General features: G+C 38.1%; 1 protein-coding gene across 2 annotated transcripts in view; it reads right to left on the bottom strand.

The window, feature by feature from the left end:
* apaf1 (apoptotic peptidase activating factor 1) overlaps positions 1 to 17,758 on the bottom strand; it is a 66,597-nt gene extending 48,839 nt beyond the window's left edge. For both annotated transcript variants that reach the window (XM_041780621.1, XM_041780622.1), the window contains exons 1-21: positions 17,632 to 17,758; positions 16,271 to 16,452; positions 15,839 to 16,028; positions 15,526 to 15,723; positions 15,204 to 15,393; positions 13,255 to 13,367; positions 13,013 to 13,144; positions 12,684 to 12,922; positions 12,441 to 12,608; positions 12,102 to 12,233; positions 11,175 to 11,288; positions 10,393 to 10,577; positions 9,483 to 9,609; positions 9,130 to 9,255; positions 8,880 to 9,020; positions 6,243 to 6,368; positions 5,954 to 6,100; positions 2,718 to 2,846; positions 2,378 to 2,503; positions 428 to 547; positions 212 to 337 (exon numbers count right to left, since the gene is read on the bottom strand). In XM_041780621.1, coding sequence (XP_041636555.1) covers positions 212 to 337; positions 428 to 547; positions 2,378 to 2,503; positions 2,718 to 2,846; positions 5,954 to 6,100; positions 6,243 to 6,368; positions 8,880 to 9,020; positions 9,130 to 9,255; positions 9,483 to 9,609; positions 10,393 to 10,577; positions 11,175 to 11,288; positions 12,102 to 12,233; positions 12,441 to 12,608; positions 12,684 to 12,922; positions 13,013 to 13,144; positions 13,255 to 13,367; positions 15,204 to 15,393; positions 15,526 to 15,723; positions 15,839 to 16,028; positions 16,271 to 16,414 — 2,973 coding nt within the window. In that variant the 5' untranslated portion in view covers positions 16,415 to 16,452; positions 17,632 to 17,758. The remainder of the gene's footprint in view (positions 1 to 211; positions 338 to 427; positions 548 to 2,377; positions 2,504 to 2,717; positions 2,847 to 5,953; positions 6,101 to 6,242; positions 6,369 to 8,879; positions 9,021 to 9,129; positions 9,256 to 9,482; positions 9,610 to 10,392; positions 10,578 to 11,174; positions 11,289 to 12,101; positions 12,234 to 12,440; positions 12,609 to 12,683; positions 12,923 to 13,012; positions 13,145 to 13,254; positions 13,368 to 15,203; positions 15,394 to 15,525; positions 15,724 to 15,838; positions 16,029 to 16,270; positions 16,453 to 17,631) is intronic.
* Between the last annotated feature and the right edge of the window lie 393 nt (positions 17,759 to 18,151).

Raw genomic sequence — 18,151 nt, 5'->3', positions numbered from 1 at the left:
TTGTGAATAAAGTATGGGTTTATGAACTTCGTAAATCACTGCATTCTGATTTTTTTTGGAATTGGAGATGTAAATCTTAATTGTGAACGACTACCTCCACGGTAGCATCACAGTATTCCTGCTCTGAGTAAAAAGACAATAGAGGCACTGTGACATTGCACCTAAACTTGCAAAGGCGTAAAGGGGGGGAACAAAGTGATTGTATTTCTACCTGTACAGTTCCATCTTCCTGTCCCAGAGCCACAGCAGAGGGCTGTCTGCACAATCCTGTACTTCGAATCCTGGACGACATCTCCTCTGACTGGAACAGCACTGATCCAGTCCTGCCCTCACGCACCTAAAACACACATGTTGTTTGACAACCTGATATATTCACATAGTAGTGTAGATACACTCTTCTGTCATCATTCATTTCTCTCCTGCTCACCTGCAGTCTGTTGCAGTTGTCTGCAGCAGACACGAGGATGTCTTCATCGTTGAAGAGGACGTCAGAGTCTCTTTTCAGGCAGACAGCTGAGGAGGTGTGCACTTTCTTTGTCTCCCACAGCTGCAAAAAACACAAGCCAGAAAACAGACAATTGCAAAACATGATGTAAACTTCCAGTAAAAACATTTTTTTCCACTTTTCTTGTTTTTGTCTTCTGAAATAACTTCTTTGTAACCTGAGGAGACAGGAAACCTCAGCAATGCAAAATTAGTTTACAAAGTTTCTTATTAATCATTTACCTGACTTTAAATTGTTGTGCTGCAGACACAAGCTGGGAACAACCTGTCTGTGGTGATGAATAAGTTATCAGTATCTGTCTGCTACATCTTTCCTTGGCACTTCAAACTGAATTTAAAGATGAAGCCTAACTAAACAAATCACACTGGTGATGTAACAAAAGCAGCGCAAGATACTTCACTTTCCTCTGGAAAAAAAACAGCTCATGTTTGGGTCTTTTCATGCCTCTTTGACAGTGAAGCCAGGGCCTGAGGTATTATGTCTTTGGGGTTGGCTCTCCATATCTGTTCAGGCCATTCTTGTAAGGATTATATCTCAAGAATATTTTGAGAGATTTTCTTTAAACTTTACAAAAATGTCCACTCTGATACAAGGAGGAAATGATTAGATTTAAGGGATCATAGGTCGAAAGTCAAGGTCATGTGGCAACACTACACCTTGCTATGCAGTAGATCTAGATTAATCTGGAATGGGTCTGTATAAGGCTTTAAACAACTTTGATAACTGAGGGGGCCACATTCAGTTTGTCCTCACTGCCAGAGAGCCAACTTGCTACAAATTGGGGGATACTCTCACTTAAACAAATTGAGCATTAGTTCAGGCAGACCAGAGAGTCACATAATCAAGATCAGCTGATGGCCAGCTGATTCACTCTAAACACGCCATTGGCTAATCGCACTTATACTGTCATACTGAAGCTGCTCTAGCCTGGCTACCCTTTGCTGCTCCCTCTGCAAGCTGCTTTTTGCAACCTTCCTCCACCCCAGCTCCTCTTTTATGCTGCTTCTGGCTTATTCGATGTCATTCTGCTATCATTGCTCTGCTCTGGGTTTGTTGCTGCCTCTCTCTGCCTCAGGCTTTCCTGAGGCTTGGTCAACCCTGGTTGATTTAAATGTACTATATAAAGTTCAATTAAATTAAATTAAATGAATTGGAGCCGTACAAATACAGACTGATTGATGTAGCCCATAAAGTGATCTTAATCCTTAAACATGTCCCCTTGTACAAAACAACACTGTGTCAATCTGGATTAAACAACACAGTTTCAACTCCATTCGAAACACTTCAAATAATGTGGTTAGAATAGAAATCTAAAGCAGTTTATGCATTGTTCTTTTGCAGATATTAACAGCTATTTAATGGATTAAGATGAGAATTCTCTGAATAAAAACCATGTCTGCAGGCAATAATGTCTATTCAAAGCGCTAATTTGCAAAGGGGTCATACATTCTCTCTTGTTTTCAGGCTGTTAATATTACATACTGCCTCGCTGAGCCGTGAGTCAGGATGAATCAGTTTACAACGTGTACTTTTCATAACCTCAATTAAAAGGAGTGGTCAAAGGAAACTGCAATGAAAAACTGCATCTTTTAGTAGGAGTGTTTTCTTTTGTTGTATTGTGGCCCAGAGTACAATGCTTTCAGACGTACAAACTAAAGTTTAATAGAATTTTTCACCAAAAGCTAATGTGTCGTTCCTCAGTTTACCTCATTAGAGGCTGAAACATAACAGCTGATGTGTAATTAGTCATCCTGTGATGCTAAGTGTTAGCATGGTTTTATATTTAATACCACAGGGGATAATTAAATCTACACTGACAATGTCAGTGCAAGCTAAAACACTAATGAATCACCCGCGGTGAGTCAATCTCACCCTGACAGTCTTGTCGTCAGAGCAGGAGAGCAGCTGAGAGCCATCAGGAGAGAAGTGCACACGCTGGACCCAACTCAGGTGACCGCTGCAGTCCGCCATCTTCTTATTGGACTCCAAGTCCCACAGCTGGAAGGCACACATGCAAAACTTTGCACTAGTACATAATAACACATTATATTGGATAACTTCAGACGTGATTTAATGATACCAATGAATGTGTCAGAAAATATAATACTGGCCACAGTTTCAACACACTGAATGGAGAATCACTGTTCACTTTTTATTAAAGGGGGATCTTTTCAGGCTTATTTGAGATACAGCTATCTGGCATGCATTTTACCTCCACAGCATAGTTTGAAAAGGCGATGGCCAGCAGGCTACTGGTGGGACAGGCGTGACAGTACTGCACCGTGCTCAGACGATTGGTTCTGATTTCAAACAGCATATCTGACGTCTCCACATCAAACACCTGAGAGATAAGGACAGAAAGAAAGCAAACTTTAGAAAGCCTGTGTACAACACAGCCACCTTTTTATCTCAAGGTATACGAAGATGAAATAAATGTAGAGATAAATAGTGGCTTTTCCCTTTAATTATTGTTTGTTACATGAACTGCCAACAGTGCATGATCTTAAGAAAAATAATAAACTTGGACATTTGCAAAACAATGAATGCTGCAAGAACACAAATCTTACAAAGTTCAGTTTTAAATTTGCTAGATGCGTTTACAATATCAAGCAAGCCAGGCTTGTTTTCACTGGTAACATCTTGAAATAAGATACTTATCTTGATTTGTCGTGGGCAAGGAGCTTATATTGGAATGAGAGATTTGACACTAGAAACTGAGCTATGTGTCCAATAAATGATCTGGTTCAGTTCAGTTCTGTATTTATTTGCATTCCCACTGTCAAAGTGCCGGAATAACTGATCTTTACCATTCTTTCTCTGCCCCCGCTCTGTTGGGGCACCAAGCTTAACTATCCAACCACAAAGACCGGAGTTAGACTCACAGCAGTCCTCTGATTGGTCGAAACAAATCATCACTTTGGGGCACAGATGGTCGCACAGGACTAGTTATACCTAGGGACCTGGTCATTTGTAATAATCTTACGGGACGTCTGTGTTGTAGTCCCGTAAGAATTGAGCATGCCTGTAATTTGTGGTGTAAAAATTCCAGGGCAAATAACCTACCATATTTCAGCACATACATACTGTAGGTCCACAGGTAATTCTGATCCCGTACAAATAGGCATATCTGTAATTTAGGGTGGTGATCATGTTTTATTTACAGCCCATGCAGCTTTTTCTGCTTGAAAAAAATATTAGGGACTTCGCAGGACATTGCTAGCAAAGTTTTGACATATATAGGTTATAAATAGTGCTTCTTTTTCAGTTGATTGCAGCATATGTTTAAAAATGTCTTTTTTTCACTTATTCATTTAAACTCTACTGTCCAGAAATACATGTGCACATCACTGCTCTTCTGTTCTTTCTTTTACAAGTGCCTGATCTTATATCAGCATTAGTAAGCCATACATTTCATGCATAACACAATTTATAATTTGAAATGTGTTGCCCAAGATTCAGTGGTTAGGCTGCAGCAGCTGATCTCCATGTGTAGGGTTGTTGTGGATGCATAATGATCCAAAATAAATAACACACAGATTATTATTCAAAGCATCAATTGTAAAAAGAAAAAAAGAAATTTTCAAAGTAATAGGAAAGGTTCATATTTAACATTAGTATGTATAGGACACATGAAAACAGTGTCACCTGCAAGCGGGATGTGCAGGACATTGCATTTTTCTGTATGAATTTTAGAGCTAAAAATGAATTGTGCATTTTCATTGCTGCAGCCATACAAAACCCTTCAAATATGCCTGTAAATTTGAGGACATTACAGAATTTGCTCATCTTGTGCGAATGCACCAAACACTGACGCCAGGGGGTAATTCCAAAATCAGCAGAGGTCCCTGGGCAATGCTTATCACGTATGAACAGGGCATAAGACACACCCAGTGTACACCAGTGGCCCAGGTTCAAGTCCAGCCTGTGGCTACTTTCCTGCATGTCTCTCCTCCACGCTTCCAACTATATCCACTTACAACCTCTATAAATAAAGGCATGAGAAGCCAAAAAAATAAATCTGACAAAAAAAAAAATCATTACTTCCTGTTTGCATCATATTAACAGTTACACTGGAAATACTACAACTTACAAGCTGTGGTGAAGTTTTTTATTGCAAAACATCCAGTTTTAGGAGTCAGTTCTTTTATTTGAAAAACTGGAGACAACTGTTTCCTTAACTTCATTTCTGTTGTTTTTAAAAAAAACATTAAAAGCCAAAATGAAGAGCCATTCAGGAGTCAAAAGACTGTCTCTTGTTACTGAACAGAGCTAAATGGTCTTGATTTCTAAAAAGAACAAACTCTACTGATCTCAACTGGATGGATCTGTAATGCACCCTCATGCAGCTGGAACGTTTGAAAGGCAGTTGTGGAAACAATAAAAAGGGCTATAAGTTGTGGGACACCAGCATGCAAAAGTAATAATATAGCTGTAATAAAGTTAACTTAATATAAACTTAACACCAGGAAACATGGCACTTTGTTATTTTCTTCAATATCAGACATGTGTCATAGAGGGCCACTGAGGAAGTTTAGTCTACTTAGAGTGTATCAAAGAGGGCAATTTGTCCAATTTTGTCTATTCAGAGGGTACAAAAGCAGGCAATTCTGCAATTTTGTCAATTTAGAGGGCATCAAAGAGGGTAAAGCATCCAATTTTGTCCCTTTAGAGGATACCAAAGAGGGCAATTTGTCAATTTCTGGAGGGCAGCAAAAGGCTTTAAAAAAGGAGAAGGGCATTATTGTCGCATTTTTATTATTTTTTGTTATTTAGTACTGCATTGGGGAATATTCTAAATACATGCATTTATTTAAAACTTAAATGACCTTAAACTTAAACTATTTATAAAGTCTGGGCAAAAAGACATTTTTAAGCACAAAATATAACTCACTGGTGCCCTCTGGTGGCCATACTATGCAACATTTGGGATAATTTTACTAATATCTTTATGATCAGTTAAACCAGTGCTCCTCACTGAGAATGTTGCATCGTTTAACTTTAATTTGGTGCATTGGTTTGTACTTTTAAATAAAATTGTTCGGCAAACAGTCAACTTTTAAACATTAAAGTCTTCTTTTCTGACTCTTTAAAGCCAAACAAACAGCTCAGACAGCTCTGCAGTGTTTGGGTTGTTTCCCAGAATACGAATGAATAAAGACATTGAGGGCACAGACAGACTGATTACAGGACAAGACTGACTGATTTCTAAAAGCTCAGGAGAGGAGAGGAGGGGGCTGCACACATTTACAACCAGGACACACACTCTGGAGACTCTCTGAAAGACAAACTGACAAACAGCCTCGCTCTGGTGCCCTCTTCAGTTAAAAGAGACAAAACAACAAGGACAGGGAGGACAAAGTGAACCCTGTGGTGCTGGATTTTTATCTTTACAGGCCAGACATGCACTACAAGACAATCTGCACTCCAGAAACCTCAGTAGACACTCACCAGAGCAGCATTCCTGGCTGCACAAATGATCCGTTTGCCATCCGCGGTCCAGGTGCTGCACTTGACGAGGACCTCTTCATCGCTCTCTGCTAGCATGTCTTTCACGTTTATCGTCTTCCACTCGTTGGCAGACGACACCTGGAACAGCTGCAAAACAAACAAAAACACAGAGGAATAAGACCCTGCTGATATATTTCAAACCAAAACCTACTCCACATGTTTGTCACTGATTATAACAGAAAAATAGGATGTTTTTTAACAGGCATCCATTAAGTCGAACGGCGATCACCTTCACGGTTCCATCATTAGAAGACGTGGACACAAAGGTGTCATCAGGGGAGAAACAGCAGTGGTTGACCGGCTCGAAGTGACCAAACATGGTGTTCTGGGAGGACGGCTTGTTGAGGTTCCACAACTGCAGAGATAGAGAGATTAATACAGTCTGAAAGGGTATTTTCTCTCCACATGAGTACTTTATACTTTATAGCAGTGCTGCTCAACCTTGGCCCCAATACAGAAACCACTGAGACAAATCTTTCTTTCTGCCTGGAGAACCATTTGCATTTGAGAGCAGTGAAAATAGTTATAGCTTAGTAAGAAATGAAAGTCTGATGTTTGAGCATTAAGGGATGAGGATCATTGATTTTTAATGATAGCAATGCCCTTAGTGATACTACTTAACAACCCAAGTTCTCATCATCACCACTACTGATACTTTTAAATGATCAGGCAGAAGGATGAGACAAGAGTAAAAGAAGCTTGTTTTTAAGTTAAATTTCACATCATAATAAGTTTGTGAAGTTTCAGGCAGGGCCAACAGACATGAAGAAGCAAGTTTGTGTCTTTGTTCATCCTTAAACTTTAAAGTGTGCTTAAGGACTGAAGTTTTAGGACTGAACTGCATTTATAATTTGTAAAACTGAGCATATCGGATATTGGCGAAAATCAAACGTCATCCCTATTGTAAAGTTAGCTTTTATCTTGACGATTTCCGTGCGGATTTCATTACTGGATTACACTTTTAAAGAAAAGTTGCAACAAAATAGATCTACTGCAGCTGCTTTGAGAGAATGAGGAGAATATCTGTCCAACACAAGGAGCAGCCAATATGACGCAGCTGAATGCTACTCACAGCAGCGGCACAAGCCAGAGTTAACAGTTTTCCTTTTTTTCCATAAAAGACTTAAAGGTACTGCATTTTGGTTTAACATCCTGAGACAGAGCTGGGGAACTTGACCATAAAACCAAAACCATCCAGTAAGAATTTTCCCCAAAATACATGCAAATACCTGACAATTTTAAAGCTAATTCCCCCATTTTTTATTGGACATTTCCCTTAAATCTATTTTTCATCAAATTTCCCAAAAGGGTATAAAAAAATTCCCCAAAATGCTATGAAAAAGACAGAAAATTTCCTGAAATGTCCAAACAAATTTTCTGAAATATCTATTACATTCTTTAAAATTTCAAAGCCCCCCCCCCCCAAAAAAACGCCCCTGATCATATTAGAAAACATATAAATTTATTAAATTTCCATGAAATACCATAAAATTCAAAAATCTAATTCCTGAAACATTTCAATCAAACATCCTTAAATTTCCCCCAAATTCCTGAAAATTTCAAAGGACATCTCCCAAAATATCCCCAATAAAATTCCCAAACATTAACAAAATATTTCCAAAATTTACATAAAAATTTCTTTGAAAAATCAAAGAAAATTACACCAAATATCCAAACAAACCCCTGGTATTTTTAAGAAAAAGGGTACCACTAAAATTTCTTATCATTTTTTTAAATAAATAATTTGCCATATTTCCTTAAAAATATCCCCCAAATTTAAAAGTAAATTTCATTAAAATGTTAAAATCATATTTCTCAAAATTACAACTACATTTTTTTCAAATTTCCATTAAAATGACAGAAAATTCCCCAAAACATCCAAACAGATTTCCTGAAATTTCGCTAAATTCCTTAAAATTTCAATAGACACCCACCCACCAACATTCACACAAAAATTTTCAAACAATCACGAATAAAATTCCCTGGTTTCTATGAAATACCTCCACATTTCCTAAATGTACAAACAATATTCCTGAAAATCAATAAAAATTCTTAAAAGTTTCTAAGATAACCCAGAAATGTCCAATATTTTTTAAACTACATGTAAATTTATCCCATTTCTGTGAAAATACCCAACAATTTCACAAAGGAATTTCACCTAAAAAATTCAAATCAAATTCCCAAAAATTACAAACCCTGTCCCAAATTTCCATGAAAATTCCTCCAAACATCCAAAATAATTGCCTGAAATCTCCATGAAAATTCATGAAAACTCTGTAGCTAATTCTCCCAATATTTCAAGCAAATAATTTGAACTTCAATGGATATTTCTAATAGCAGAAATTTTTACTAAGCTGTAGGAAAAACAAAGTGTTATGTCCTCATATGTGCCCGCAGGGTCTTAGGAGGTTCATTTAATGTTGAATGCTGATGTTGTTGAAGGCTTTATTCCTGCTTAAAATAACTTTTTGTTTCTGAGCTCCAGATTTTTGGTTTTGAAAGATATGGATAAACAAACAGAGTCTGAGACCTGGCATGAATGGACATGAATAGGGACTGTTTTGTTGATACAGCTGATGGTGGAGGTATAATTGATTGATGTGACCTTAAATGAATCCTTTCTACTGATAATGTTTCCTTTTTAAGTATTTCGGGGTATGTTTTTTTCTTAAAGTAGGACTTTTAAGACCTGTAACTACAGAAGAGCCTCATGCTGCTCGGGACCAGCAGGGGGGAAGAATCACAGCTTTAAAGGAAAGTTGGGCAAAAACAATAAAATAGAGGAGGGAGTAAGACTAATAAGAGTGATGATAATAGGAAAAAAAGGTTTAAAAAGATAAAGAGAACGCCTTTTGAACCAACAGACCTTAGTGTTCATGAACTTGTCATTGGAGCAGGTGGCCAGCAGGAGGCGCCGTGTTGTGTTGGTGAACTGACAGTGGTTGACCTGCTCTTCATGCTCCTCTTCAAAGACTCTCAGCAGCATCTCTCGCTCCACGTTCCACACCTGAGAGATGAAGTTTCCACAGGTAAATGATCGAAAAGATGCACAGTTTTAATAAGCAGGAAGAGTTGTCTGTTTATTGTTTAAACTGTTTAGGGTTTTGTCTGTTTACCTTAACTTTTCTGTCACTAGAGCAGGTTGCCAGGAGACGGTCATCAGGGGAGAAGGCACAGCAGAGTACCTCATCATCATGAGCCTGGATCTCTGTGAGCTTCTCACCTGACATGCTCTTAAACACCTGAGTGTATAAAGTACACAAGAATATGTTAAATCAGTAAAAGTTCTGTGTTTTTTTTAAGTGGACGCTATGCCTAAAGGGAGATAAGACAAAACATTACAAACACATGGGAAAAACAGAAACAACAGAGGCACTCAAACCACCAGTGCTCATGGAAGGGATTACTTAAAAATACTAACTCAGAGGACAGTATAAATAGACTAAAGAAAGAACGTTGGCCGTGATACCTTGAGCGTCTTGCTGGCTCCACAGGAGGCAATCTTTGTTCCGTCATGAGAGAAGCAGGCGGAGTAGATGGAGCCCTGGTGGGGCTGGATCACCAGACGGGACAGACTCTCGACACTGCCTTTATTTCTGGACAGAAAAAAATAGAATTAAATAGGATATATATCCCATGATCGCTGTTTTCTTGCTCTGTTTTTGATAAATATAACAAAAATTACATTCACAAATGTATAGAATGAAAAATAGCCAATAAATGAGTGAAGATTTTTCAGCCAAAGAAAAAGATTCACAAAAAATGTCAATGCATCACTTGATTATCAGACCTATTAACCTCCTGAGACCCAAGCTTTTGTTTTGAATGCATCTTTAGATTTGATTAGTTTAAAATCTGAGCCATGTATTTTAACAGGATGTAGTGAAGACAACAGGCTTGTATTATTGTACATGCACCAACATTTTTTACTTGTTAAGGAAGTGGAAAATTTCCCCTCATATTGTGAGAGATTTCCAAGACATAAAAATCTCTAATAATTTCTAAAACACTGGCAAACGTTTCTATGAGAATTCTCAAAATAAAAAAAGAGAGTTTTATATTTTAGATCAAATTTGTAAAAATTGGCCAATAAATTCCCATTAAAGTAACAAAAATCCAGAGCAAATCCTCCAAAACTTCACATTAAACACTACCAATTATGCAAACATATCCCAAAAAATTCCTGAAATTTTAAAGCTGACATTTCAATGAAATTGTAGAAATTCTTGACAATTATTCCAAAAATTCTAATGGCAGACTTTATATCTATCTTGAAGGAAAGTCAAAATGTCCTCATACGTGCACACAAGGTCTCAAGAGGTAAACACAGAATTTGCACATTGGTCAGTAACAATAAAGGTAAAGGTTTGCTTGCTTACAGCCAGTCAAAGTAGAGTCTCCCCCTGCTGGCCTGGCCCTGCGCCTGCAGCAGAGCCTGTTTGTAAACCTCAGAGTTCTGTGGTTGAGAAAGGGCGAGCTGCAACACATCTGGAAAAGGGCGCTGTTCAAGGTGGTGTCCATTCAGAGACAGAAACTCCTGGAACTGACTGCGGACTTCACTGTTCTGGGGTGGAAATGGAAAAATCAGCACGCAGTAAAGGCAACAGGATTTTACACCTTTTCGTCACAAATGAATTTGCATGAAAATAAATTAGCACTTAAATATGTTGGAAGAAATAAAAAAACAATTACTTTAAGATTACAACCCTAAAACACTGTTGCATATGCTCTACCCAACACATTGTGTCCTTGTGAAACAGATGAGGTAAACCATTCGGTAATTATCAAACATTTCCTCTAGCAGTGACAGAAAATAAAAGAGCAGGGAGGACAGCAAACAAGTGTAGGACAATAAATGTAATCTTATTAATGACCCAGACACGTTTGAGTTCATAAAAGAGGGCCGTAATTTACTTTTATTCATAAAGGATCATAAAGAAGGCAAGGACAAAAATGACAGCTGGACTTTTTACTGTCTACCCCAAGTAGAAATTCATATCTGGGCATTTTTTACAATTTACTAGAGATTAATTAATTTTAATTATATTAATAAAGAAGATGTATTAGTATGTGGCAGACTCATCTGCTATAACTGGTGATAAAACAAAGTTAAAAGTCTTGTTTTTTTAAAGAGATAAAAACGTGTCTGTCGCCTGCTGACCTCTTTGTCCAGTATGGGTCCGTACTCCACATAGTCGTTGATGAGGTGAGCTGGACCCAGAATCAGGGACTTGAGGCTGACCCAGTCCAGAGAAAACATGAGCGAGTAGAGCTCCTAAACAGAGTCAAAGACAAACAATGAAAGAGATGCTGACAATAGAACTTAATCATAAACTCTCTGCTAAATCTAGATTTATATTAAAGATATCACTGCGCAAAATTCAGGCAAATTAATATACATGCAAAGACAAAATACATGATTTTTTTCTTAACAAAATAAATCATCTTTTATTGATAGTTTAGTGTCAGAAAACTTTTAAGATTTACTGTAAACGTGAGGAACGGAGCGTGTATAAGTTCTTGAAATCACAAAGCAGTGGAGAACTTCCCTTTGGGGGGGAAGCAGTGATTTCCGCATAAAGAAACACCAAACATTGGCCATGTCTTGAGCAGTTTAATTCTTAAGCTACTTTTGTGTACTGAAAGTAAGAAAATATTTGGACAAAAGCAAAAAGTTTACAAAAACCTCACAGAGAAACAGTTGATTAAATAACGATATAGGATGAAGGAAAGGAAACTGGTACTAGCTACAGTCGTTTACATTAAAGAGCAGTTTTGTTGAACAGGTTCGTTTGTGAAAATGACATTATTGTCACTTGGTCATTTGCCCCACAAGGTTTATCTTATTGATAGTATATCACTGTTTCAATTAAGGCACGTTTGTGGCAAAATGAGGAATATTTTACATGTTAAAGGGGCCGAGCTAGCCTCTTAGCTCAGACTTTTAAGACTTTTATCTCTCTTCATCTGGATGGACGACGCTAGACGCTAAGAGGTCTGCAGGACTGAGCAAATTGTGATATTGATTGCCTCCACATCTGGTAAATTGGTTGTACTGTGGAAAAAAAAAATCAAAACAGCCTATTACCTGAGAGAGGTTGGCTTTGGCCATGTGGAACGTGAGGAATCTGATCCAGTAGAGACACTCCTCATCTCCTGATGTGGGAGGACCATCTTTGTAGTGCTGCTGGTACTGATGCACCACCTTAGAGTGAAGGCTCTGAAACACAAGATATCATGCAATTTATAATAAAAAGTTTGTGTTCTTCTTTCTCTCATTGATTAACAGATTTTCTAAAGTTCTATAATAGAATAACTAAAATGTATCAGACCTCTATTTCCTATCCTCTGCAAGCACTTATCAGCTGATGTAAAACCCTTCAAACTAAACAAAACTGGACCTCTGAAGGCCTCTTGCTAAACTGACCTCAAGATTAGCGCGATTCTGCTCCTCCAGGAAGTCCAGCTGGAGGTCATGGAGGTAGTACAGGAAGGGTTTATGATTGTTGTCCACAAAGAGCAGAGACTTGTTCACAAACTCCTCGAGAATATCCTCCACTTCCTCAGTCTCCAAATCCCACAGAATAGACAGAACCTGGAAGAAAATATGAGTTCAAGACAAACCAAAAGAAGAAGTCATGCAACTGTCGCAGTACTTATGTGGTCAAACCTTTGCAGGGATTTTGATGTCCTTCTCTAGCACGGTCAGGTCCTTGTAGAGCTCTCTGTGCTCCTCGGGTAGGACTTCGATGCTCGCCGACATGGCTTGGTCGAGGGCGTCATAGTCATATGACGAGGACTTCCTTATCCTCTTGAACTGTTTCTTCTGGAGCTGATTGAGGTAGTAGCGCCAACGGTCGGGTTTCTCTTTGAGGAGAGCGCCAATCAGGGACACGACAAGAGGGGAACCTGCAGATAATCCAAGAGGAAACTTTAACATACCTGGGATCAGTACATTTTTAAGATTTTTAAGTATGTATATTAGTTTACTTCACAAACCTTTGCATTCTTTGACTATGCTGCGAGCCTCTTCAGGAAGTCCCTTGAGTTTAGTGTTAGTGTAAAGAGCCAGAACCTCCAGTCCTTTGTTTTCATCCAGACCACGGTCCACTTCTACCTCATATCTTGCCCCTACAAAATAAAAGCACATAAACAACACAAACATTTTTGTTAGTATTTCAACCATTTCTGCTGAGTGATAACAGTAGTTTTATTCCCTCATTGTGAAAAAGGGTACATACCACTGACGGAGTCAGTAAGGCTTCTGTTCCTGGTGGTCAGAAGGATCCGGCATTGGATGTCGAATGCTTTTAGCACGGTACTGTCCCAGATGTCATCGAGAATCAGCAGAGATCTGAATCCAAAGCAGAGACAGGAAAGTGATCAGACACAAAAAAACAATTATACAGTATCTACTCCTGTGTCGTTGGTGGCAAGAGGTACAGCAGATAGACGTACATATGAGTTTTAAACTCATCAGTGAATTTGCACTAAATATTCATAGTTAATTAAGAATAAAACAATGCAAAGCATTCCTTCATGATCTCAAATTTAATGGCAAACCCATTCTTTTTTCTGTACAGATAACAGTTAACACTTTATTCAGACAAACCCCTTGACATCTATAATCTTGTTTCATGAGTGTCCCAACATGAATACAAAGACATTTATGCCACACTGCTTTAAATCTTCATATGATTTGATTCAACAAGTGGATGTATACATTTGTCTTTTGCATCAGAGTCAAGCAATGCATGTGTTTTTTTACAATTTCATTATTTTCTTGTCTCCCCCTCAATAAAACCAAATCTTAAACTGGTTAAAGCACTTTATTCATCAGCCAAGACTACTTAACACGTCTGAATATCATGATTTGTTGTTGTTGTTTATCTTATTCACCTTTAAATTTCCTCCATCTATTTATTCACTTGTTTAAATCTTTGGAAAAGACACTGAGGGTGAATCCTCATTTATGAAAGTGCTTGAGGGCAAAAACCTTTAAAATAAAGGAAGAAATAAAAGAAGTCAACTAAGACTGAAACTGAAATGATGATTCTTGTGGCTAAATGGGTTGTGCAGTAGCATCTTCACTGACTACTGTATGTTTTATCCGGATCTTGTACAATGAGAGTGATGTGCAATATCCTGTATATTGTTCTTGCTTGGCCCTGGTATGTGCTTCTCTGTTTGCATGTAGATTGTTGTTTCCTTTAAAGAAATATATTTATTTCCAACTCTGAAAGTCAGACAACAACACAGCATATAGAGGAAAGTTCAGTTTTTCTTCTGCTATTTGAAGTACTAAGAATGAAGTTTGACACAGAAGAGGTAAATTGTGCAAATAAGATCAGCTAAAATAAAATAAAATAAAAAATAGACAGGGGGGGGGGGGGTGACAGTGTTGTTTGTGAGATTAGATATTAGCACAAGGTTCTTGGATGCTCACCTCCACAAAATCTGTCTGAAAGGGTTTGACACATTTAATCCAGTTTGACAAAAATATAAAAAAAGAAGGGATTCAGGAAGTAGCCAGCATCTAGTATTAGCTTTTTTTGCAGGCAGAGGTCAATATACCAAACATGTATCAATCACTGCTTTCTTGTCTGAAAATCTATATTTACTAAAAATAATATGGTAAACCGCAGAGTTAGGTCTATTGAAATAATCGCATCATATTTTTTCTTATCCTATGTTACTGTATCTCAAGGTATAGACAAGACACAAAAGGATCATAGCTCAATACTAATAAGCAATGACAAAAACAAAAACTATTAAACTACTGAAGCAAAAACAACTAAATTAAAATAATCTGCTATGAAATTTGGAACTGTTTCAGCATCAGCTTAAAAAGTTGCTTGAACACATTCCTAGTTTTTGATGCATCATAAGAGCTGTGACCTTTGAGAACCCGTTGTGCAAGCCAAGACATGAGATAACTTTCCATGTTAAAGTTAGGTTCTTTAAATATGCTTTTTAAATAAATAAACAATTAAATAAATTAATGAAAATATCAAAAAACACAGATAGCATTGTCAAGAATCTACGTTTCTTTACTTTTCTTCTTAGAGCTGTTAGCATTGCATTCCTCTATGCTTAAACCAACACGTCAATCTGCCCTACATTACAGTTTCACATCTTAAATAAACAGAAAAATTTGAACAAAACAGCACAGGACACATCATGTACTAACCTGGGATATTTGCGCAGCATGAGGAAGCGTAGGCGCTCCTTGGCCTCATCGAGGGAGTTTGGGGGACGGTGGAGGGATGGTGAATCAAGGCTCTGCTCCAGACGGAAACACAAGGATTGAATCTTCACCAGCAAGTCCGGTTTGTCAAGCTGACCAATGGACAGCCAGTGGATCCCTCCAGGGAAACAGTCTGTGGAAGAAAGCAGGGGATGGAATAGACTATTTTTAATAGTTACACCAGGGTAACTACAATTTTCATGCTTTTCTTTTGGTCTTTTGACAGTTAGTGACATGATGTCGGCCCATCAATAAATCTGTTCACCTTCAGTGAGGCCATGGTGTCTGACAGCCTCTGCAGCCAGGACAGATTTCCCAGAACCTGCCATGCCAAAGACAGTGACCCAGCCGGCCTCCTTCTGCAGCCTGTAGAGTTTCTCCCTGACCCGGTTCACCAGCTCTGGTCTGCTGACAAATACGACAGGCCGCTGAGGTACTCCACCTTCACTTAGAACGGTCTGGACTGTTAGACAAACAGAGAAAGAAATCAATAGGTAGGACAGGAGAGGAGGCTGTACACCCCCATCATGCCTAACCAAAACAGATAAATTATATTGACTGCAATGAATAGATCTCACCATAAGATGTAAAACCATCACATGAGCCGCTCTGTTTTTCAGGTGATGTCTGCGGCAGGTCATTGTGAAGCAGACTTGCCAAATCATCATACGCCTCCTTGAGCAGAGCGTTGTAGAAGGAGATGTAGGCACGATTATCCTTATTCAGGACCAACTCCAGCAGAGCAGCAGCCTGATCTTTCCTGTTGGGCTGCAGGGAAAGACAGACATTACAGATGAGATTTGGACTTAATCACTACCTGCTATTTTGAAGATTCTCATATGAGCTGGTAAAAAAATCTATATTTTTGGAATAAAGAAGACAGATTTTTTTTGTTAAGCTTCTAAGGGGATTTTGCAAAGACTAAATCAGCAAAAACAGCAACTAAAAATTAAACAACACTGGTAGAAATGATGCCCTTGATCATTATGCCAATTCTAACAGGGCTTCACCTTGATCCTGATCTTTTCCTCCTCGTCCACTGTCAGCACATCATCACTGATCATGTGGTCCATCAGGTAGGAGGGCTTGATGTCCTGCTCCAGCCTGTGGCGAAAGCGAAGCAAACTGCTCCGAGCCCTTTCCTCCAGTGCCATCTCTGCACAGCACACGAACCATGCAGATGTCTTATTCCCTTCATATGATTAACAAAAAACAGAAACACAGTTATCTAAGTCACACACTAAACGACTTCTAAAATATTACTGTATGGTGCAGAATTAACATTTCTCTTATTTGGGCTCTATAGTTTTAGATAAGGGATGTAAACCCCACTCAAAAAAAAAAGAAAAAGAAAGCATAACTTTACTGAAAATGAACCGGTAATGATATGTGCCTTCTACGTGCCAAAAGATCCATTATAACAAAAAAGAGGAAGGATCAATTTTGTTTCTCGTGCCCTTGCATGAAGCCTCCCTCAAAAAACAACCCCCCCCCAAAAAAACACATTAAAAAACAACAATGTACTTTCTATAAAATAAATAAATGTATCAAAAAATGTAGAAAAATTGTATCTTGATACCAATATCGTACATCGTACCAAGTGATGAATGTACACTATATGGACAAAAATATTCACCTGCCTGACAGTTACACCAACAGGGATTGCAGTGATACTGTATTTAAACACATGTACGCTTATATTAATACTTTTTGTCCATAATTGTAAGCTACTCAGAATGAAACTTGTGCTCAGAAAGTATAAAAGGGCTATTTCACAACACCCAAAGGCATGTGAAATCATGTCAGCCATGTAGAGGCACCAGTACTCATTTCAATCTGTTTCATTTAAGACTGGTTCAGTTTTAGGACTTTAAAACATTGTCACCACGATTGTTTTAGTATTGTATCGAGTCAGAAAAATAAAATTACAAAAAAATAAATGAACACAAAATGAGGAACAGAAAGTTAATAGAGGTGAAAAACACATGAGCTTAACAGCTGTTCAGAGTAAACAACACTGAGCTGGTGTGTCAACTTACTGTAACTACGTTTTCATAAGTCACCGTTTTAATGTACTGACCTCGTTAATTTCACATCCATTGATTCATCATATCATCATATATATCATCATATTATGAACAGCTCGTATCAATAACATTTGGGCTTTAACAGTTCTATAACACTGAATGTAAAAGTAACTCAACTACTTCAAGTAAAAGCTAAATTTAACTCCATATCGAAACCGGACATCTTATCGCTTGGTTGCATTTGTCTGACACACTTTACTCTTTTCTGCACTTGTCTAGACAAGTTCACTCCCTCTGACCTGCTGGAAATGAAACAAAGAAAACAACAACCCGCTCATACTTACGAATGCTTTCTTTTCCTTTACGAAGAGGGAATTTGCTGGAGTGTGTACGGTTGAAAGGTGAGCTCGTGTTTTATAAAGTCCAGTGAGTGAAAGGCAGATGTATTTCTGTGTTAACGCAACACCATACGCCCAAATTTGAACGAGAGCTTCCTGATTCCTAACAACAACAAGCACCCCGGTGTGAAGTAACCAATGGCGTTGCGAGATTTTGAACCACGTGACCGGTGAAGTCATGCTTATAACAAATGTGTAACTGGGCAAACTGATGCTCTGTTCACTGGACGATCATTGCTCGGAGATAATAATTTTCACTCATTTAACGATCATTTTGACGGTTGAAAATGGACGGAAACAACTCCAGTAAAGCATTTCATAATCACGGGAGTCAAATTTATGAAGAACAGTAGCACATATTTCATTCTTTGATATTTTAGATAGGTAAGCGATTTTATTGTTACTCTTGTCATTAGTAATTCAATTTAAAGATGACCAAAAATACAATGAATGACTTAAAATTTTC

Source organism: Cheilinus undulatus, linkage group 23 (assembly GCF_018320785.1).
Source record: "Cheilinus undulatus linkage group 23, ASM1832078v1, whole genome shotgun sequence".
NCBI lineage: Eukaryota > Metazoa > Chordata > Actinopteri > Labriformes > Labridae > Cheilinus > Cheilinus undulatus.
Note: the sequence above shows the minus strand (reverse complement) of the source record. Positions and strands in the feature narration are given on the sequence as shown.